The sequence below is a fragment of the Acartia tonsa genome, chromosome 8 (assembly GCF_053477335.1).
Source record: "Acartia tonsa isolate MP-2025a chromosome 8, ASM5347733v1, whole genome shotgun sequence".
Taxonomy (NCBI): Eukaryota; Metazoa; Arthropoda; class Copepoda; order Calanoida; family Acartiidae; genus Acartia; species Acartia tonsa.
Genome location: NC_137267.1, coordinates 1,726,669 through 1,750,196, shown reverse-complemented (window position 1 = coordinate 1,750,196; position 23,528 = coordinate 1,726,669). Strand labels below are relative to the sequence as shown.

Here is a 23,528-nt window from a genome sequence, read left to right as displayed (position 1 = left end):
GAAATATTGTATTATTTTATTTATTATAGGTGATTACGTGGAAATATTTTAAAATCAACCTAAATTTGGTTTATCCTATTCTTAATTCTATTAAATTATGGAAATTTGACTTCATTTTAATCAGGGGAATGTTTTTTCTTCTAATTCACCTGTAATGCAAACGTAAGCCACCAAGGTCACCAGAACTTGATTTATTGTAAAAATGATCAGGAATGGCAAACTAAGAGCTGAACTTGCCTTTTCATACAGATAAATAACCTCATCAAGATCTTCAGGATTTAAACAAATCTTGCCCAGTTTTATTTTAAATTTGTTACAAGTCTCAACTAGTACAACTGCCATTAGAATAAAACTTGAAGAAAGAGTTATAATATTAAAAGTATTTAATAGTATGAAGCATATTGGTTTGTAGAATGATCTTAGGTCAGTTAGCATCTCCAAAATAACAAGATCAAGAAAGTAAAGGCTAACATAGTAAGGAGTTACATTAACAACTTGTACAATTATTACACGTATTGGCAAATCTGTTTCCATAGTAAATAAGTCAGCTCCCAAGTTAACTCCAATAAATATATTTATAATCCAGGTCAGTATTGGCAGGGTGTAAGATAACATTTTCAGGCCAAAAATGACTCCATTCTTTACAGTAGATTCAGTGATTGAAAATTCCTATTGAGATAAGAATTTTTATTACATCTTTGGACACAGGTCGTTTTTGATTTAGTTACAAATTAAAGTCTAGAGGAATTTTAAAATAATATTTGCAGTATTAAGATTTACATTACAGAAAAAGAAATCTTACCTGGTAAGTTGTGTAAGCATATACTGCATAGCATCCACAAAATGCAAGCAATTGTATGATCTTAACAGGATGGAACACAGCAATCTTTGGTTTCCCATCAATTGTTTTAGAAACTGGTATGCATTTTAGCAACAATAAGAAATTGACAACTGTTGAAGACTTCATAATTAATTTCAATAATCGAATATTAAGTCTAAACACTAAACAATGTTTCTGTAAGTTCAATTATAACTAAACTATTCTAATTGTAACACAATTTTAGCAAACAGAGCAAATTTACTCAGTTTATTATATTTATTTAGCAGTGGGTTATAAAGCAATATTTATTGGAATTGGACACTATAAATAAAGTACATAACAAAAAACTATTCTTGAATAAGAATTATATAGATTTACATACATAATCTTTAAATTATATTATTCATATAAATCACAAACATGGTTTACGACTCCTTGCTGAAGAGGGTAAGCATGAACAATGTATCCAACTATCCAATAGATTGCCATAAATAGCACAGATACAACTGGTATAATACTAAAATAAAATAAAATTACTTTTTATCTTTTTAAATTCACAAACAAAAATGTATCACTTTTACCTTGAAATTATTCTCTCAGACCAAAGGAGTTTCTTTGCTTTGAAACCTGCCTCGCTACAAAATAAAGATTTTAGAAATGATAAAATAGAGCAGGATATCATTTTTCTTATCTAAATTTTTCATACCTTGTTTGAAAGCTTTTAGAAGATGTGTTAATATCCTCAGCTTGGCTAATGCCCCTTTCCACCTTACAACAAAGAGCAAATAAATTAATTGTGTTTATCACTAATTGTAAGTTGACTTAACAATTTATTGACTCTAACACAGAACAAAAGCTATAAAAGTTACCCAGTTGATTTTACTTTCTTCTGGTATAACTCTAAGGCCAATATTGGATTTTTTAATTGATCTTTTTCTTGTATTTTCCTCTTGATCGTCATCATTCCTTGATAAAATAATATTATATCAGAGCTGGATCATTAAATCATTTTAGTGGTAAGCCAGATTGGGGTGAGCCAAATTTCAGCCAATCACAGCGCTGCATTTTATAATATGCTGTGCTCTCATTGGTGGAAAGTTGGCTCACCCCCCGATCTGGCTCACCACTAAAATGATTTAAAGATCCAGCTCAGAAATCAATTTCATGTGAATAGGTAAAAATAATGGTTTTAGATCAATTTTTACCTTTGTGTTTCTATGTAAGAATGTATAAGTACCTGAATGAGAAATTAATTAAAATTTCAAATTTGAAAATAAGAATGAATTGTTTTTATAATTAATTGTAATGTGTTACCTCAACAAATGGGATAATTAAACTGAATAACAACCAGATTTCTATATACTTTACATAACTAGTGTTTGGCAAATTTGAAGATACACTTACAAACCTTAACAAAAGTAAATTAATAAACATTTTGTGAAATATGTTGAGAAATTCAAAACATTGTATTTACTAAATCCTACTCACATGGTAGCTAAAACCAACATGACAGTAAGGTTTACACCTATTGTGGCATCAAAGTATCTTGCTTTAAAATAAAATGTATTGTGACCTAAAAAAAAACTTTTATTATGATACAAAATCAAATCATGAAGTAATTTCAAAACAACAAAAAAACTTACCTATAAGATTAGTTATCAATGTTGGTAAGTAAACAGTGAGAGCTGTCCCTAACAACCTTCTGCTCAAGAATATTTCAACTCTTATTCCTTTCTTTCCACTAAGCAAAACATAATTATTTATACTATATTTCTTTTTCATATGTAAGGAAATTCAAAATATTTACCGTATTATTTTAGGACAATGATTGTATGACCTTATGAAATATTCACTCAATTCTTTCTCTCCAGGAAAAGTTATTTCATCAGGAACTGTAATAGTACATAGTTAATAGTTTATCATAATACTTAACTATTTTTTCAAATACAAATTATTCTTCAAAAGCTCCTACCTATATGTAAAAAGTCTTCAATATTGTCTTTCAGAATGATATCAGTGTAACAAACTGAAAATAGTTATTGATAATTAAAATGCTTATTTTTTAAAATATTTATTATGTTTTTATACCTTGAGAATCAAAAGGATAGTAAAGCATGTAATATTTACAAACAAACTCAATATGATACACTCTTGAGACAGATATAGCATTCACATCTCCATTGTATATCTGATAATTCTAAACAAATAAATTTGTATATCTTACATGTAACATCTGAATGTATAAGAAAATTGGTAAGTATAATACCTCAATGTCACTTTCTTCACTCATATCATATCTACAATATAGGGGAAATCAAGATTTTAAAATGATTTTATTTTTAAATTGATTTTCAAATTATAATTATTACTTACTCATTTTCTTTATTTCTTATGATAGTTATTGTTGCTTTATCATCCAATATTGTGTTGAAGTCACTTTCAGTATTAGCAAACACCATCTGCAATTCAAATAGTTTCATTTCAATTCATAATGTTTCATAACATTGTTAATCCTCATTTTTTTGACAGTATATTAAAACTTACCTCTGGTACCCAAATGTGATCCCGCTGTTTGGATGACATAACATTTTTACTGCTCCTGCTTTTCAAGTTTTTGTACCTAAAAAGCCAAAAAAAAGTATTAAAATTATTAAATGTGTTTGAAAAAAATGTCGATAATACCTTAATCTTGGATCATACCAATTACTTCTTAATCTAAACTTCATGTAAAACAAATCATCAACCTAAAATGGGTGCTTTTGAATAAAATCAAATCAAATTCAAATATTTATTGGGACAAAACAACATATACATTTAATAATCAACATTTATAAATAATTACATTGCATTAGGAATTTATTAATAAACTATTCCTTTTGTAAATAATGAATACTATAGGTTTAACACAATATAATACAAGTATCCAAGGACTGAAAAAGGAATGTTACAAATCAGATATATAATTTATTAATAAAATAAATATACAATATACATCACCTCACTTATTTTGAGTATTGAAAGAACATCAAAAGAAACATTGACATAGGCCAAATCAGCTTCATTTGCTTTAAAATGGTGGTAACATGGTGGTAACATTTCCTAAATTAGGGCCATAATTTTATAATAGTTGATTCAGTTTTCAAGAATATAAATTACCTTGTAGTAAGTATCATCTATTAGAACAATGTCACAATTTAGTTCATCTGATTTGTCATGACATTGGGGTTTACCATCACACCTGAAATTTAAAAATATATTTGGGATTGTTTTATAGACAATTTCAGAATAAATTTAAAACTAACCTATTAACAATCTCTATACACTCCCCATCATTACACCTGTATAATAACATATAATAGCATAAGTAGTAAAACAATAACTTTTTCTTTTATACAAATTATTTACTTACGTAAACTGTGTTTCTTTGCATGAAGTTAATACCATTTCCTATAATATATTGGATTTGAATAAATGTATACATTTTTTTTCGAATCAACATGCATTTTCAATTTACTTACTTGAGTTATAACCCCATTCTCATCTCCATACTACATATAATCAAAGTAATTTTGGATCCATAATAAAAAATTATAACTTTTATTTAACTGATACAAATATCTATTATTGCCTTCAAATCTTCAAAATAAGCAACTAAAGATAATGTTAATGAATTATTTCATTTGATTTCCTGAGATTGGCAAAGCATAGAATCATTATGAATAATCCAGATGTGTTTTCCTAATCCAAGACTGTTGTAGCTTGCCTAAAACATAAACAGAAATATAATATTTTTAAGGAAAAGGTGTTTGAAAATGTTTGGTTGATAAATTGAGTGATACAGAAGTCATTGAAATTTACTTTGATCTTCCAATTGTGTATAGCAAATGTCAATGAAATTTTGTGTGTATAATATATTACCTTTATATAGGATGTAGTTGTTGTTCCTTCATACTTTGTCTGTATATTTTCCCATTGTCCAGATTCAAAGTTGTATGTGCCTACAGCTGTAAAATCTCCTCTTAAAAAAATGTTGTTTAGAAAAATCTGAATTCCTTCAGTAAAAAATAATTGAAACAAACAATTAATTAAAACAAAAAGTTTGAATACCTGAGAGTTAGTCTACCATTTTCATAGAGAATATAGTAATATTTATCTATATTCTGTTTACAACTTTTCATGCCCCTAAATAAGATAGTAGTTCATCACATATGTATATATGATTTTTACATTAATATTTTTTTTTAAACTTTTACCTTAATTTTACAACTGGGTATTCAACAGTTTCACATACAAAACATTGTGGATTACTTAATATTACAAGTTAGAAATGTACTGTATAAAAAAATATGTATGTATAAGTATCTAAATAGAAGTGATATTACCTAGATTTAAAACTCCAAACTTCCTCTAGATTGAGAAGAAAAAAATTTTTATTTAGTATTCTTTTATCTTTTTAAAATATATTGTACTTTTTAATAAAATTTCAATTGCTTACTTGTCCCAGCAAAATAATAGGCAATATTATCTTGAGATTCTATCAAATCATTTGATGAAGTAAAATTTGGTTGTACCTAAACATAATTAATATTTTACTTTTGTTTTTATTTTGAGAAAAATCTGTAGGCTTTACCACTTCATAAGTGTAGATGTTTCTGAATGGTCCAAATTTCTTTGCTGCCCATGGTAATATATAAACATTACACTCCTAGGTTTAAAACATTCATGATATTACAAAATACAAGATTAGCATGTATTTCTTATAAAATTATTTCACCTTGAAAATATTGTAATCTAAATTGGGAACATAGCTTCCATCTAAAATAGATTAAAATCTGCTTATAATCCATTTTTAGATATTAATGGAATAAGACTGAAATATATTTAAGTTGGAAAGTTACTTTTATGTTTTTAAAGAAACAAAAACTTGCCATCTTCTATAGAAGTAATTCTTCCATTGATTTTATTACAAGTTCTTTTTGCTTCTTCTTGAGTTACCATTGTATACAGTTTATCTATAATAGAAATATTCACAAATATTTATTATAAGAGTAATAATAATTATGATATATAAATGTAACTCACGGGCAAATGGGTAGAGAACATTTGTTTCTTTTTTACACAAAATACTTCTGTATTTGTCAGTCTTTTTTACTTGACCAGTTTTGGGTGAACTGAAAATTTATTATTATTTTAAAGATAATGTTTTAATATAAATAAAATTAAATGCTTTCACCTGATTTTTAAAATCATGTCATTCCAATCCAAATCCGCAACTTTTGAGAAGTTGCAAGGGTTCAATGTCCATTTCATCATATCTATTTTCTATAGATTTTCAATTGTCATGATTAATTTAATATATATGTTTTGACTTTAGGTCAAAATGTTTTATGTTTAATTTATAACAAATATTTTTTCTGTAAAGCATTTCATTTTTGTTCATTCTATTGTTTATTTCAATTATTCTTTGTTGTAGAATTAAAATACAAATAACCATGTCTCTACTATTTTAAAACTGCTGATATACCTGATTATATATGTGAAGATTTGAGAACAGTCCCTAAAATAAAATAAAAATCATTTTATCTACGTATGATTTTTTTTTTAAATACAATTTTATCCTTACCTGTTTTTGAGCTGCTTGTCCTTTAACTTGTTCTCTCTTACCAATTGTAAGTGAGGTTCTTCAAGATGAAATAGATATTCAATTCAATATATTTTTCATCTATAATACAAAGTAGAACGATGTCTGTCTGTTTGTCTGTGTGTCTGTTTGTTTGTAGCAAAGGATCTCGCTAACCGCTGAACTGATTGGGTTCTCCTTTACAGGGTAGCTTCTCATAGGTCCCGGGAAGGTTTATAACTATTTTCTTTGGGGGTGGGACACCCTGAACCCCCCCAAAAAATTAAAAATACCCCCCCCAAAAAAAATTTTTTTTTTTTTTCAAAACTAAAATTTTAAATGTGGGGTCAACTCCCCCCCCCATAACAAATTTCCCCCCCCCCAAAGAAAATTTTTTTTATAGATTTTTTTTAAAAATCTAAATTACGAAAAATTGGTTTGAAAAACCTCTTGGGTCAAAGCCCCTAGAAGCTAGGGGCGAAGCCGCTAGGATGCAAATAAAATAGAACAGTTAAAAATCCAACCTCCAATCATTTTCTCCAGCATCAACAAATCCAATAAAACTTTCAACAACTTTTTCCTCAGATACTTGTCCATTTATAGCACCAGAAGTGAGACCACTGAATAAAGTTATACCAGGAGTTGAAAAAATTATTGAATACATAGTATTGGATAATTCTTCAAGTGTATGTCTTTAATATAATTAACAAGATTGACTAAAACTTGTTTACAAATATATAAAAAATATAGATAAGAATATATACACATTACTTACCTTCTAGTATCAATAAAGTAACAAATATGCCACCACTGAAACCTGAAATTAAAATTCAATTTTTTTTATGCAAACATATTGATATTGTATTATCAGTAATATGCAAAAAAAAGTTTATGTTTACAGGATATTTTTACCTTGTAAGATTTCTTGATTTTAAAGGAGTAGAAAAATGATCATCTAGAACAACTGCCATGGTACCTCTTAGGATTCCGTCAACTATGAAAAAATGTATTTCATTTTTTTCCTTGTACAAGGTTAAAAAATTTATCTAGGCTTTATAATAAAGAAAATTACTTATATTTCAAATATTAAGCATGTCTGTGTTTTCTTTTCTAATGGTGATGATGTTAAATAAGTGGCGTGCACCGGGTTTCAGCATGAGGTGCACTAAAGAGCAGCTGAAAATTTTTGAACCTACTTTAGGACACCCATTTAGGTGTTTGTATTATTACCACAAAAGAGGTATCAATGGGTTGGATCCACTTTCTAAGTAATCAATATTCTCAAAAGTCTAAAAAGTATCCTTTGACTTGTAAATTGACATGCAAAGAGCACAAATTATTTACACAACCCCCTTAAATTTAAGGGTTGTCTGACTTTTCTACCTTGATACCACCTATGAATGTATTAAGGGGGTATATTAGAGTTATGTAGATCCCTGTGAATGTGGGTGTATCCAACCAACTTAATTTTGCCAGTAAAATTAAATACACCTCTTTTCTGAATTCATCTGGGTTCAGTTAATTGCTTTAATGTTTTACCTGCATAATCATCAAGATAAGTACCAATGTTTGCAATCCATTCATTATTCTCATCATGAAACTCTAGCTCATAACCTTTAAATATTTCAATAATGATGGGAGCAAAAGGTCTCAGTAATAGCTGACTTCATTAGGCTGTTTTTAAGGGATTTCAAAGCTTTTTTGGGATGAATTCTCTCAATACATTCTTAATGATAAGTATTTTCCATATTACTTCCCCTTCAATTATTATATTAAAAAATTAGACTTATTTCAATAGCTTTATGGAAGAAAATGAAATATATTTATAAGAATTTTACCAAAATTTTTCTTTTCTTCTAAAGATGACCAACAGATAGTAAAGGCAGATTTTATTTTTGTAGATTTTCCACTTTTTAAACCTAAACATGAAATATTTTTTTTAATTGAAGTTTTTTTTGAATTCTTAGGGTTTCCCTGAATGTGCCTAGTGAGCGCAGAATACCACCTTAATTTGAAATAGATTGAAAATAACTGGGATGGAGATATTTTATGTGTAAGTGTTTTTATCTTAGGTTTGGCTAAATTGGTTAACAGGTTAGGTTAGACTATATCCATCCAAGGGATGATTACCCCCCCCCTCAAAAAAATTCTGGATTTTCAATTTCATCCCCCCCCCCTAAATAAAAAATATTACCTCTATGATATAAGGATTATCCCCCCCAAAAAAAAATAAAATGAGCTGTGGGGTGGCACCCCCAAAATTTTTATTTTCCATAATTTCCCCCCCCCTCTCCCCCAAATGAAAAAGCTTGGACGCCCCTGTATCCATCCATTATTTCAAATGTATTTCGCTTAATGTTGTTATCCTTGTTACAAATACTTAAAGTTTCAATCACTAATTATTGACCTGCTATTTTGAGTGTACCAACAGAGTATCTCATTTTATTCCATTCACTTTCGTTATTTGCTTTTCCTTAAAATATAATATTATTTTAATTATTAATATTATTTTTTAATTACTTTTTTAATTGCTGTGACGCTAAAACACATAAAAGATCTTATACACATACACAACTTTTTATAAATTTAGGAAATTTCTAAAAATAAATCTTATAAGGGTATTTAAAACAAATATTTGTTATGAAAGCCAAATAAATTGTGTAACTCTTCAGGAAGGCAGGGGACAATTGACTGTAAATTACACTGGTACCCCCAGGGTACATTCATTTACCCTCTTTGTCTTATCCCTAAAGATACCTGCTATTTCTTACAGAATTTTATAACAGACTTTTTAACAAAGTTATATATTGGCTTTGAAATATTCAAGCGGAAAATGTCATGTGTGACATCATAAAAATACGTCTATTATCATTTTTATGGGTTTCCTTTCCAACTTCTCATCTTATCCTTCCCTTTTAGACGTATTTGTATGACGTAACTCATGACAAGTATTGTATTATTCTGTTGAATACTTTTTATAAATTAGGCTTTATTCTTTAAAAATGTAGTGGGCATTTAAGGAAAAAGACGTTTTTTGAGACAGGCGTTTTCTGAGATGGGCGTTTTTTTTTGAGATAGGCGTTTTCTGAGATGGGCGTTTTTTGAGATAGGCGTTTTTTGAGATTACCCACTCATGACACTTTCCGCTGTCCCAATATTCACAACATTTACAGACATTTGTCTGTAATGGCATATGTGGAAATTACAGATATATTCTACCGCAACAGCTTAATAGACGGGCGGACAAAGAAAGTTATACGCTAGTTGCTTAATTATTGTGCAGTAATAATAAAAACCTCAAATTACTAAGGACAAGTGGACATATACAGTTGTAAAGTAGCTTCACTTCAAGTTTAAACATATTTTACCATAATCTATTTCATAAATATCTTGAGAAAGAACGTCATCTACTAAAAATGTAATATTTATATTTTGGTTAAATATGTACTTTTAAATAAACTAGCGGCTGTGCCCCTGGTACCTAGGTGCTTTATATTGAAGAAATAGGGAAGGGCGGAAAATAGCCTACATCCATACCTACCCGGACTTTTTATAAAATTAATACAGCCTAAAACCATCCCGAGACCTATAAGAAGCTTCACTATAAAGGAGGAACATATCTGTTTAGCGGTTAACGAGATCCTGCACTATAGACAATAAAAAATAGCTTACTACTTTATATATTAGAATAAAAGGTTGTGTTTTTATTTGATAAAAACATTATATCCAAAAGCAACTCAGCTATAGCAATATTGGAACTTTATTATAAACTAGTGGCTGCGACCCTAGACTCCTAGGAACTTAAGGTGGGGAGAAAAATAAACTAGGGGACATGGGCGTCCAAGGTTTTTTTTATTTTGGGGGGGTAAAATTTTTTAAGGGGAGGGTAATTCGTTTTTTGGGGGGTAAAATGATATTTTTACCCCCCAAAAAAAATTTTTACCCCGGGGGTAAGATTTGCTTGGGGGGGGGGGGGGTAATTACCCCTACTGAAATCTGTTGGCAAGGGTAAATTTTATTTACCCCCCCCCCCGGCCCCCCCCTAAATTTTACCACCGGGTAAAATTTTTGGAACGTCTGTGCTTGTTCTTTGGGAGGTTAAAGATAACTTCCCCAAAAATAGTTTAAAAACCTTCCCTTGGCCTATAAGAAGCTTTAATGTAAAGGAAAACGATACCGGTTCAGCGGTTAGAGAGATCGTTCGCCACATAATAATGTTAATATTGAAATAATGAAATTATTTATATATTATTATCTTGAACAACATTTAGATAAGGTTCTTCGCTACTTGTTCTATTTTTGTTAAGTATTTATTTTTTCCTGAAACAGCAAAGAGACACAACAATATGATAAACATTTTATTTTTATCTTAACAAAAAATCGATGATTGAAAATTTTTGAAAGTACAAAACAAGGATGACAACATAACCCGCGACTATAGCGTAACATTTGTTTTCGAATCTCAGCCAAGCGAGGACTGCATCATACCCCAAAGACGTTAAAGGTGGTTCCTACTGCTGCTACGTCAAGTGCGCGAAATAAATAGTTAGAGTAGGGGAAATGCCTTGACCTAAAACAAGCTCAACTCATTACCATTCACAGTTAAGACTTCCAGACTAAGGTCGAGCAATCAATGAGTTAGTTGTCTTTGGTGTGACAGAGATATACACCAAAATAAGTTGACGTGGTGTATCCCATCCACCAGACAAAGGATGACAACATCTATAAGACAAATTTCTTAACTGAAGGCGCAATGCCTTTCCCACTAACTTGTTTGGACATTTGGAAGATTTTTAGATAAAAAATAAATAATTGTAAAATCAATAAAATGCTTTCTTGAAGGCAAAAGGCCAAACGGTCCTGAAGTTTTAGGGATCTTACTGGACACTCCCTTCACAAATATACCATCTTGTTAAAGATATAAGATACGAATGAAGAAAATGTTTCTAATTGAATAAATAATTATGTAATTTTGCATAGGAAGAAAGCAGGGAGGAAGTGGGGACATTGGGCTATTTATTACAATAGTCCCAACAGTTTTATGATAACGTTTTCTTATTCGTTGATTAAACAACTTTAAGGATTTTTATTAAATTTTGATTGATTGGTTCATTAAATTTAGTGTCCAAACGTTTCAACCACTAATTGTAATCTACAAAAGGGTAATTTTGTTTATCATCATTGGGGATGTTCATCAATTTATCAGCCATTGTCGTATCCCTTTAGATCCCTGGAAAGAAAGTATTCTAATTAAATCAACAATATTTGCGAGGGGAAAAATGACATTTACAAGTACCGCATCTACCCTATAACTTATTTTTTCATTCATTAAACCATGGTTCGGAAGCCACGCGTAAGCCGCGTGTAAACCTCAGTGAAATCTTCATTTTATCACTATAAAATTCAGCTGGATGTATAAAACTGCTCTGTAGCAGACAATCCTTCTTTCTTAAATTTCTTTTTCTGCTCACAAGCAGGTTTAAAACTGAGTCTTATGCGCTGCTGAGGCGCGGCTTCCGAACCCTACATTAAACCTACATTTTTATATAATTTTAATTAGACGAGTTATTTACTTATGCGATAGAAACAGCTTTTTTCGGGGGAGGGGGATTGATAAATTTCCACAAGGGAGTAAAGAATAATTTTGAGAGGTGTCGCCAGAGGGTAAATTTTGATTCCATTGCGTTTAGGGGCAAAACTTTGACATTGAAATGCTTAAAATATGAAAAATTATTGGTTATCAGAACGGTAAGAATTCTTGATTTTTTTTTTGGGGGGGGGGGGGAGGGAGGGGTAACTATTTATCACAAACCTCTTGTTTGTAGATATCTTATTGGAATATACTTTTACTTGTTTTAATACTTATTTATTAGGTTAAATATCAACCTTTACAGGAAAGGTCAAATCTTATTAATTGAAAGTTTGGAATGCTAACCTAGTTTAGGGTAAATTTGACATTTTGACATTATTGGCTTGTTAGTTTAGTTTAAAGGACAGTAAATATAAACATAATATCCTGAATTGGAATACGTTGAATTGAGTTCTCCATTTCAAGTTTAAGGGTGGTTTTAGACTATTTTTCTGTACTTCCATATCCATTCCAAAACATAAAAGTCATTAAGTCTTGGGGTAATTTTAGTTTATTTGAATGCCCTTACTTACCATATGATAACAGAGCCCCTAGATTTTAGGAACATAAATAATAAACAGAAAACCACAAAGAACTGAGCAAAATATTAGGCGAAATATATTATTTGCAATGTAAAAGCCTTTTAATAATTCAACACTTCCACACAGGGGTGTCCAAGCTTTTTTATTTTGGAGGGGGTAAAATTTTTTTAAGTGGGGGGGGGGTAAAATGGCGCGCGAAGCTCGCCGCAAATTTTTTCCCCCTCCCAAAATTTTTACCCCGGGGATAAAATTTGCTTGGGGGGGATAAAAAACCCACCCTGAAATCTGTTGGCAGGGGTAAATTTTATTTTACCCCCCCCCCCAAAAAAAAAAAAAAAAATTTACCTCCAGGGTAAAATTTTTTGGGGGGGTTATAATTAACTGAAATCAAATATACAATATACTACATAGAACGAATTTTTTATTTACAAAAAGTTGCCAAATATTAAAATAAAAACAATACTTTAGAATTGTTTTGTACAGTTATATACAATTACATTTATCATAAGAATGATTATTACCAATACAATGAAATATTAAAATTAAGTTTACTGATTTTACATTTTACAGAATTAAAACTTTTGGGATTGTTTTCAGTTTGTGATTAATTTTAAAGACATGATTATCTTATATATTCAATATTCATATATATATATCATATCCAACAATAGTCATATTAACTTGTTTTTTTTTCACAGAGGCGGGCAGAAGGGGGTATATTCACCAACCTGGAATAACCCTCTGCAAGCCACATTTTCACAAAGTTTTAATTAAGCTGGACTCACTGAACCTGGCCTTATATCTGAAAAACAAAAATTTGTAACTTTTATTTTAGAAGTGAAGCTACTCCTTAATTCACTATGTCAGTATGTAGATGTTTGTCAATCCGTAATGCTTTTTTCTATTCAATCTCTCTGCCCTTTCAGATACATAAATCCTAGATGCTAGGGGCATAATCAATGGTGTGTTATATAGAATAAAAACTTGCTACCTGTATTAAGATATTTGTTAAGGAGAGAGCGAATCTTCCTGGCAGCATAGGCGCTTGAATGGTCCTTCCTGAACATCCAATACAGCGGCAGAGAGGCTCCGAAGGCACGCTCCAGTGCCAAGTTCTGCCAGTGGTAGGTTATTGTAACTGAAATAATGAAGATTTCATGATTGATCAAGCATTGAAACGCAGTCATCTAAATGTATTTTGGTGTTTTTCCTCAAAGTGCCTACCACAGATAAAACTCAGAATTTCCCTTATTTTTTAACAAATTAAAAATAGGGGGAGAGTTTGAAGAAATGCATAAGCCCACAATAGGCGCAACTCATATGGTTATGTAGTCCTCAGACAGTAATTATGTAAGACATGGCCACTTTTATAAAAAAAAAAGCAATATAACAGAAATAATCAATTAAAACTGTATGTTAAAAATTTTTCAAGGCACAATGAACTCATTTATTACTTAAAGAAAATTATATTCACCTAGTTTCTTTATAGTCTCATTCATATCCATATTCATGAGAAGTCTAACAAATATAATGAAGACCAGAGTTGTAACAATCATGTACATACCAACTGCATCTAGATTATAGGAACCTGAGTCTTGATCAGAACTATTTGCTCTAGATCCTTCTTGATTTTCATTGTTAGCTTCATCTTCTTTGACAACTTTCTTTGTGACAATGCAAGGTATTACCCTAGGACTGTGACGACAAAAGGAAACTATCTTAGATAGTAGAACTGATATTCCTGCAAGAGAACACAGACAAAGTGACAGCCAGGAACCTTCATTGTAAAGCATTACTTTGTCCTCATCTATATCGAGGCTCAGCTTGTTTGAGATTTTGTGTATCAATGCCTTGCCACAAAATGACCGAGTCCATTTCTCATACGCAAAGATAACCATGCTGGCAACATTAAAACTGTAAATAAATATCTTCATGTTTGAGTCATCGCTTTCAAGAAACAGTCGCGGATACGCTGTAAAACCAGCATGAAGAATGATGATCAGGACTACATTGATGAAGAAAATCAGGTGGATGAGATCAGCTGAGAGTATGAAACATGTAACTGAAGGATTTGATTGAAGCAACTGCAGTCCCTTGGATCAAAGAATAGTTAGAATAATAAGAATCAAGAATTATAAAGAAATGTAATGTAAATATGTATTGTATGAAGTGAAGGAGATTTGTAATGTCTATTCCAGTCTGACTGCAAAGCCAATTAAAGGACGCCTGCAAGAAATACCACGCTTAAACTGCTGAAAGACTGCCACAAGTAGACCCAATACCCCAAATTTAAAGCCTTCAGCTTCAATAACAAAAAAGTTATAGGCATTTCAAAAAAGCATTTTATATACAATGGAAATTTTGAAAGATTTCCGATGCTCATAAAAGAAAAAACAATATTAAATTACGTCGCCTACACACAAAATTATAACCTTATCTTTGTCAGAAATTTAGATTGCCGGTAACTAATTACATTTTTACAATAAAAACACCACATTTCATAGTCAAAATCTATGAAAAAAATTCAATTTAAATTGCATTTTTAAACAAAAATCATAGCGGAAACAAAGGGGTAAACTTCTGCAAGCTCAGCTGTGATTGGTTGCTTAGCTGATTCAGCCTTCTGATTTGCTACAGTACACTCGGTACAACGCAAGTTAAACTTAATTTATTTAATGATTTTGACTATAAAAATGGGCATTTTTATTGTAAATATATAATTAGTTACTGGCAATCTAAATTTATATAAAAATAAGCTTATAGTTTTGTTTCTAGGCCACGTAGTTTAATTTCAAAATGTCTAACATTAGCATTTAAATTCTTTCAAAATTTCCATTGTACATAAAATGTCATTTTAAAATGCCTAGAACTTTTTTGTTATAGAAGCTGAAGGCTTCAAATTTGGGGTATTGGGTCTACTTGCGGCAGTCTTTCAGCAGTTAAAGCGTGGTATTCCTTGCAGGCTTCCTTTAATATCCACTGGATTAGGAACATGTCTGACCAAAAGTTAAACATCATCCATCTTATCATATAATAGACAATTTTCTTTTAATAATAATAAAAACCAAAAAATATACACCAGTTTTCCTGGCCTTTGGCTCCTCAAGGCCAACAAAACTGGAATTAATCTTATAATTTCTCATTTTATTTCCCTAGAATTTTTTCTATGATAAAATAAAATAACTAACTATTGTTTGCCTGATTAGGAAAGATGTTGAAAAGTGCAGAGGTTAACCAGAGTGATATATAGATACCACCATAGCCAACAGCCACAACTTTCATCAGGTAATTCAAGATTGTCTTCTGTGACATGGGAATTGAACCATGGTACCTAGAATAGAAAGCTAAAGGACCTTTGACATTTGCAATTTGGACTGATCTGATTATGCATGCCAAGACATAAATTTCATCAATTTCAAATATTCTTTCATATCCACTAAATGTCGGAAGGGAGGGGACATTAGACTGTTTATTACAGTAGTTTAATTAATGTTTTTCTATTTTTTTGCTAAACATTGGTTGGTATATTAAGTTGAGTGTCCAAACGTTTAAATATGGGGAAAATTAGATACAGCAGTTTATCAGCTATTGTCTTCCCTTTAGATCCCTGACTATATTTTACTTTGATTCATAGAAAATAGAAAGATTATACAAGTAAAAGTTTGATTGCCTTTTGAATTAGCAACTTTTATACATCATAAACAAAAACATATAATTTTAAGTGCTTTCCTTTAAGAGCCTGTCATACATTAAAAACTGGCTTTCCAGTACCCTACATAACATAACCTTACCTGGCCTATAGTAAAAAAAATGCAGAAAACCAAAAAAAATGTTCTACCTGAAAAGAAGACAGGAGAAGAAAACTGTAACAACCATCTCAATGGTATCAATGAAAACATTGTACAAGCTCGGCTTCCAGGGGGGAAACAGAAGAATAATCATGTATATCATGTACAAAGTTATTCCCATAAACTTCATGATTATTTAATATCTATTTATTAAATTAAGTAAGATTAGTTTTTCTCATCGATAAAAAAAACAGTTTTTTTAGCCCCGAGATGCAGAAGGCACAGGCTTAAAAAACTGGTTTTAATTTTATGATTGTACATTTTTTAATTCCTAGAACACTGGATAAAATACGATGCTAGACATAATTTTTGGATGAGAACCGGTTCTCATCCACCAGATTATAAATACGAGAATAGTTATTTCGTAGAAAACTGGATATAATACGATGCTAGACATAGTTTTTTCGTATGGATGAGAACCGGTTCCTATCCGCCGGATTCTAATGAATACGAGAAACAATATTAAATATTTTTGATATTTTGATATGATCACCTCAGAATTAATAACAAACTAAATCATATTTTTGTTTAGATAAATTATAATCTCCACTTGAAGTATGTATTTAAGTATCTCTAATTTACTCTGTATATAATAGAGAAATATAAAGTACTAGCAGCTTCGCCCCTGGCCTCTAGGGGCTTTGCCCCAAGAGGTGATAAAAAAATTAAGGCGAAAATCGTAAAGGACCAAGGAAATCTCCTTCAAAAAAAGGACCAAGGAAATCTTCTACAAAAAAATTTCCTGTGGATAATATGGATAATATTTGTTAGAGCAATCGCTTTATATTAATTACATAAGGGGGGGGATTTTTTGTTTTGGGGGGGGTTGGGGTGTCCCACCCCCCCAAGAAAATACCTTAAAACCACCACAGGACCGATAGATATATACCCTAAAGAGTAGAATCCAATCGGTTTAGTGGTTACCGAGATCTTAAGCTTCAGACACGGACGGACGGACAGACATCAAGCTACTTTGTATTATAGATAACGTCAATTTATTAGCAGTAGCAAATTTTTGTATGTCTGTCTGTAGTTCTAATTTATGTAATGCTTAGTTTGTTTGATACTTTTAATAATGGAGAATATTACAATAAATATTCTTAGGAGTGTTGCCTAACTTTTAAATTCTAATCTTTAAAAATCATTGATATATAATAGTGTGTTATAGTCACAACAATTTTTAACTTAAATTTATTCATTTAGTTTAGAATGAAATAATGGTTTTATCGTTCAATGTTTTATATAATTTCAAACAGCTTTAACTTAACCATTCTTTTTTAGTTGTAAAGTAACCATAGAATAAGGAGGAATAGAAATGAAAACCCTAAATATTTCTGGGAAATTTGAAGGAATCTTTGACTTGCGCAGTAAAGACAATAATGATAAAGTACAAAACACAATGACTAGTTGGACAAAACTAGAAAAGTTTAATTTGTATCAACATCTAATATAAGAAACATAGCGCAACTTAGTTTTATAATATAAATACTGAGACCAATATTTTTTTGTAAATTTTCTTACATAATTATTTTTTAAAGGCTTAATATGCACATTAAATTCATTTTTAATCCATTGTGAATAGGGAAGAGGAAGCTGGATTCTTGGCTACATGGCTCTTAGTAAATCATTGGAAAATAAATTTATTTTGAATATTTTTTCTGAATAGTTACTGAAATCATGTTATTTACTAACAGCCTTGTAGCCGTTTTGGTCTTTCAAAAGTTCTAATTTTACTTCAGGCTAGCCAGGCAGAATCTTCTACCTGGATTCTATTCTATACTTTATCTTCTTTGGTAGTTTGATGTCTGTCCGTTCGTCTGTCCATCTGTCTGTCCGTCCCTTAAGATCTCGGTAACCACTGAACCGATCGGATTCTCCTCTTCAGGGTATATACCTATTGGTCCTGTGGTGGTTTTAGGCTATTTTCTTGGGGGATGGGACACCCCCAACCCCCCTCCCCAAAAAAACAAAAAACAAAGCCCCTAGAGGCTAGGGGCGAATCCGCTAGTAATTTTATAAAATTGAAATGTCAAGTATTATGCAACTTAAAGATCAAATTTAAGATAAGATTTCAAGTAACTAATTATTAATATAATGAAAATACTGTTTTAAGAGTTGTTTCGAGAATAAAAATATTTTATAAAATGATTGGTTTTCTAAAAAGTTTTGGTTAATTCTCAAATAATTTTACAAACTTTATCTATAATACAAAGTAGCTTGATGTCTGTCTGTCTGTCTCTCTGTCCGTCCGTACGTCCGTCTGTCCCTCGGTGACCACTGAACTTATTGGATTCTACTCTTCAGGGTATATACCTATTGGTCCTCCGTGGTTTTAAGCTATTTTCTTGTGGGACACCCACAACTCCCCCAAAAATGTAAATTCCCCCCCCCCCCCGGGCCCCCACCATAAAAAAATGTTCTGTTTTTTTCTAATTTTAATGTTTAAAAATAAAAAAATTAAATATAAAAAGTTATAGAGTGTTATAAAAAAATATATAGAGTTATAAAAAGTTATAAAATACAGAAAATATCTAAAAAAATGTAAACATAATTTAAAATTCTCCTCTGAACCTTTAGGAAAAAAGGCCCTTAGATGCTAGGGGCTAAGCCGCTAGTCATTTTATATAGTACAATATAAATTACATTCATATTCCCATTTTCATTGATATTCTGTAAAAATATCTTTTAGTTTAAAAATTGTTTTATTCGTAGAAACTAAACTTCGAGCAGAGGTTATCTTATCTGAAATATATCAATCATGTTCATGGATACAAATATTGATATTAGCAATAGAATTATGAGACAAGAAGAATATTGTATAGTAAAACAATTTGTCGCAATTAAAAAAGAACTTTTAGATAGTTTTAAAAATGATTTATCATCGTTTCTACCCAATAGCAGGTCTGCCGAGTTCTCCCAGAATATTTTTATTGGTGGAGCCTGATTACCTCTCTTTCTTAGTACCTTTATTATATTAGCCTATTAATTACCAATTGACTTAAATAAGTCACAATTTCTGAACATTTGTTTTTTTATTATTTACACGATTTGTTTACAAGTTTTTCAAGGATTATAAATTTTAAACAAAAGATTGTTGGATTACTTAAAATCAGGGATCTAAAGGGATAAGACAATGCCTGATAAATTAAAGAACATCCCCAATGATGATACACATAATTACCCCTTCTGTAGACACATAGCGATTCTAGAGCAAGAAACTTTAACTTTCAGCAATCAACAAACGAAAACTTCAGTCCTATGTAATTTTGGGTCCAGAATCATAATCTGTTAAAACTAAAATCCTATGTCTTCCTATTTGCAATAAAATCGCATTAAAATTGCAACAAATATTTGCGATACCTTATTTTCATCTTATAAGAGACAATAATCCATTTTGCTAAAATAAAAATTAAAGTTAACCATTTATTAAATACTTTCATATCTTTAAATTTGCAAAAAAAGATATTTTTTTGCAGAATAATGCCATTTATGTCAGCGATATAAAAAGTCTCCTTAAAAACAGATTGTTAGAAAAAAAAGTAAATGTAAGTATTATAATATGTTTTTCTGAAGTCATTTAATAAATTTATACAGTAAAAACCAGAATTGTGCAACTTATTTCAATGAAAAGCCAAAAAACGTAATTTGCAAAAAAATTGCAACCCCTAAATTACCTAGAAAAATAAACTTTTAACCAAACTAAAGTAATATGTTTTAAAAAACATTAAAAAATATTAATCTTTTATAAAAGAAAGTTTGTTAGAAAAGTTCTAATCAAATAGAACAGGGCAAAATTATTTTTTCAAAATGTAAACAAACACTTAACTTTGAATATTTCTATACTTTTTCTAAAACTTAAAAATCAAATCGTACTTAAAATCAATGTTTTGTTTGTTAAATCTTCTTGTGGCGAGATTTTTAAATGTTATTTTTTCATAGGTATAGAATAATCATAAAAAAAAAGAAAAAAAATTGCATTAAGCCGATTCAAATACATTAAATATTTTCTTATAAAGGCAGCAAAATAAAAAAAGGTGTTAAATAAAAATTATTTATATTTATTTCTTAAGCTGTATAACTTTTAAAAAATTTTAAAACATGATTTTTGCTAAAATAGATATTTTTTCATTAAAAGGAAATATTGTTTATCAAATCAGCTGTTATCAAAGAATATATCGTTTTCTTATGTTGGGCTACGAATAGTAATTTCAAGGGATCGACAGCCGCACACAAGCCTAAAATTCCGCAGGTGTGCAAAATAAGATTTTAATAAGGAGAATTGTCTGTTAAGAAACAAGTTTAGATTTTCAGCTTAATTTTAAAGATATAATATGACGATTTAACTGAGGCTTACCCGCGGCTGTTGAACCCTGTTAATTTTAATTAAAAACTATATATCTTTAACAGTCTTTAACCCTCAAAAGTAGGACCCCTTTCCGCATCTTAACCAGTTGTACTTAGCAGCTCCGCCGCAGATGGTGGTTGGCGGGAAAACTTTTTCATGAAATTTTTTTCATGAAGCTTTAGTTTAAAATTTTTAGTTTCCAGCCTAAAATATAAGAAGTAGGATGTCCTTCTTATTGAACAAAACTCAAATAAAAGTTGGGTACGATTTAGGAAGCGAAAAAGCTATATATTTCTGACCACAAAATGCTGATTTTTACTTTTCTAACAGCTTTTGTTGATATAATTATCATATTCATCTGATTTTTAGATTACTCACAACAATTTTATAAGCGAAGCATCTCTATATTCAAATGTATGTTCTTCAACAGTATTTACGTAATTTTGCAACTTTACCCAGCGAAACTTTAAGAAAAAAAGGTAGCATGCTACCCTTTTCGATATCTATAAGAGTAGCATTTTGGCGAACTTTTGTGAGCTCGTATGATGGTAGCTAGCTAGTATTTGCGAGCTCCTACACTAGTAGCTTAATACCTCATAATTTATTAGCTTTTCTGCTAACATTGGCGATCTCGTAATTACTAGCTAAAGAAAAAACGCGATGTCGCTTAAATGTAGCATTTTATATAGTTAACAAACATTTACAAACAAACACACAATCAACCCATGATCAAAATTGATAGGAGAGAAATATAGTTTATAATTTTGCCACTAGGGACTCAAATAATTTGTAAAGATTGTTTTAATTCATCTGTTTTCAAACTGAAAACAATAAAAAATGGTAAGGCATAACATTTTATAGTGTTGATAGTCTCTGGTAAAAAAAATATTTTTAAAAAGGCTTTCTTTTTTTGAAATCACAACAAATATATAAAATTATCTTAGTGATTGTTAACTTTAGCCAGTCCTTACAAGATCTTTACACTACAAACTAAAAATTAACTTGTATAAAATGTAAAGACTTTTAAAATGGGTGATAAAGGAAAGACAAAATTGGTATACTCTCTCTCTCTCTCTCTCTCTGTATATCTCTCTTTCCCTCTCTATCTCTTACCCCCATCTCTATCTCTTACCACCTTTACTCTCTTCCCCTCTCTATATCTCTCTTTTCTCCCTCTCTATATCTCTCTACCCCTCTCTATATCTCTCTTCCCCTCCCACTCTATATCTCTCTACCCCTCTCTCACTTTGCCCCACTTCCTACTAAAATTGACCTAGTTGCCCCTACCCCTACCTATAAGTACTTTGATTCGAGCATGTAAGAGTTCGTATAAGAAATGTTTCGAGTCGCCGTCGAGATCTCCTTTGACGCATTTTTAATTTGTGCTACTATTGTGTGACTTCGCTTCATACTCTGCTACGATATCGATGGCGACCTCGCATGCTACCTTTTGCTTGAAAGGACGATTTTCCAACGTTGTTCGCCAAAAAATTAGGTGTTAATTCATGGCGAATGGAATTCGAGGTAGCATAGGACTCGGTACATATATTGCACGAGCTCGTAGGCGACTCTACGGAGAAATGTCTTGCTGGGTATGTACAATTTTGTTTAATAACTACAAATTAATTGCCTGCTTATAAAGTTCTCACATTCTCCTTTTGCACGCATCTGGGCCCTATTTTTTCATTTGCAAATTGAATACATGTTTGCGGGAGATAATTTAAATTTCGTCTTGGTTACCGCAAAATAATGCGGCACTGCTTTGACTGTAATAAAAAAACTCCAATGCTAATTGCCTAATAACACGTTTTTTATAGTATTATTTCTTATAAAATCAAATACGAACGCTAATGCATTAAAAATCTGTTATAAATTACAACAAATTAATATTATTATTTTTTTACCACTGGGAGTTATTTATATGAACATTTATGTTATGTTGTGAACATTTTAGCAGACAATTATTTATTTTAAATTTATAAAGGTAAAATTTTCAGGGATATAAAAAAAGTTTAGATTTTTTTTCATTTTAAAAGATAATTTAATTAATTGTCAATAATCGTATTTCAATATAATATATTTTTGATAGGCAATATATTAGTCCTAAAAATTGAAAGTCGTCGTACTGATTTTAATGATAAGGTTTTTAATTTAAAAAAAAAACTTAAATATCTCTGAAGAAGGGGAAAGAAGGATTTAACTGTAAATGAAAACATGAAATATAGGCCTTAATTTTATCGCCACACTTTGCGGATTCTTGCGGAGAGGTGTGGATAGTATAATTCGCCTCTGACTCGATGTGTAGATTAAATTAGTGGTTGAAACGTTTGAAAACGTTCACTGAAGTCCCCAAAGTTGTTAAACCAACGAGTAAGAAAACATTATTATAAAACTTTGGGGACAAGTGTAATAAACAGCTCATTGTCCCCTCTCTCTCTGACTTATGATATTCATCTTATACATATTTTTGATGGAAGTCCTTGAATAGTCTAGAAGTGCTTCTAAAAGAGATTAGCACGAAATTGAAAACAAGTTTACAAAACAAGCACTTGAATTAATTAAGTTTAAAAACTTTTATAATATGTGTAAATAAATTGTAAGCATACTCAAAAACAGCATATTTCTATCTTTAAAAAAGTATGTTTATAAATGTTCTCTTTAGTAATATGATTCTCCTCTATAGTGAAGCTTTATATAGGTCTAGAGAAGCTTTCTTCCAGAGCC

General features: G+C 30.4%; 2 protein-coding genes and 1 long non-coding RNA gene across 5 annotated transcripts in view; 1 reads left to right on the top strand and 2 right to left on the bottom strand.

Annotated features, from left to right (window-relative positions):
* Positions 1–23,528, top strand: part of LOC145325787 (chitin deacetylase 7-like) — a 181,914-nt gene that overhangs the window by 46,245 nt on the left and 112,141 nt on the right. The gene's annotated exons all lie outside the window — the stretch shown is intronic.
* On the bottom strand, positions 1,692–2,228 carry LOC145325646 (uncharacterized). The gene is made up of 3 exons (XR_013881538.1): positions 2,135–2,228; positions 2,026–2,057; positions 1,692–1,786 (listed from the first exon to the last, which is right to left on the bottom strand). It is a non-coding gene; the product is annotated as an uncharacterized LOC145325646 (long non-coding RNA).
* On the bottom strand, positions 4,985–16,553 carry LOC145325560 (uncharacterized). The gene is made up of 11 exons (XM_080168534.1): positions 16,450–16,553; positions 15,810–15,942; positions 14,086–14,704; positions 13,603–13,749; positions 7,980–8,054; positions 7,353–7,434; positions 7,216–7,257; positions 6,965–7,060; positions 6,444–6,501; positions 5,451–5,525; positions 4,985–5,002 (listed from the first exon to the last, which is right to left on the bottom strand). The coding sequence occupies exons 1-11, from the start codon at positions 16,551–16,553 to the stop codon at positions 4,985–4,987; spliced, it is 1,449 nt and encodes a 482-aa protein (XP_080024660.1).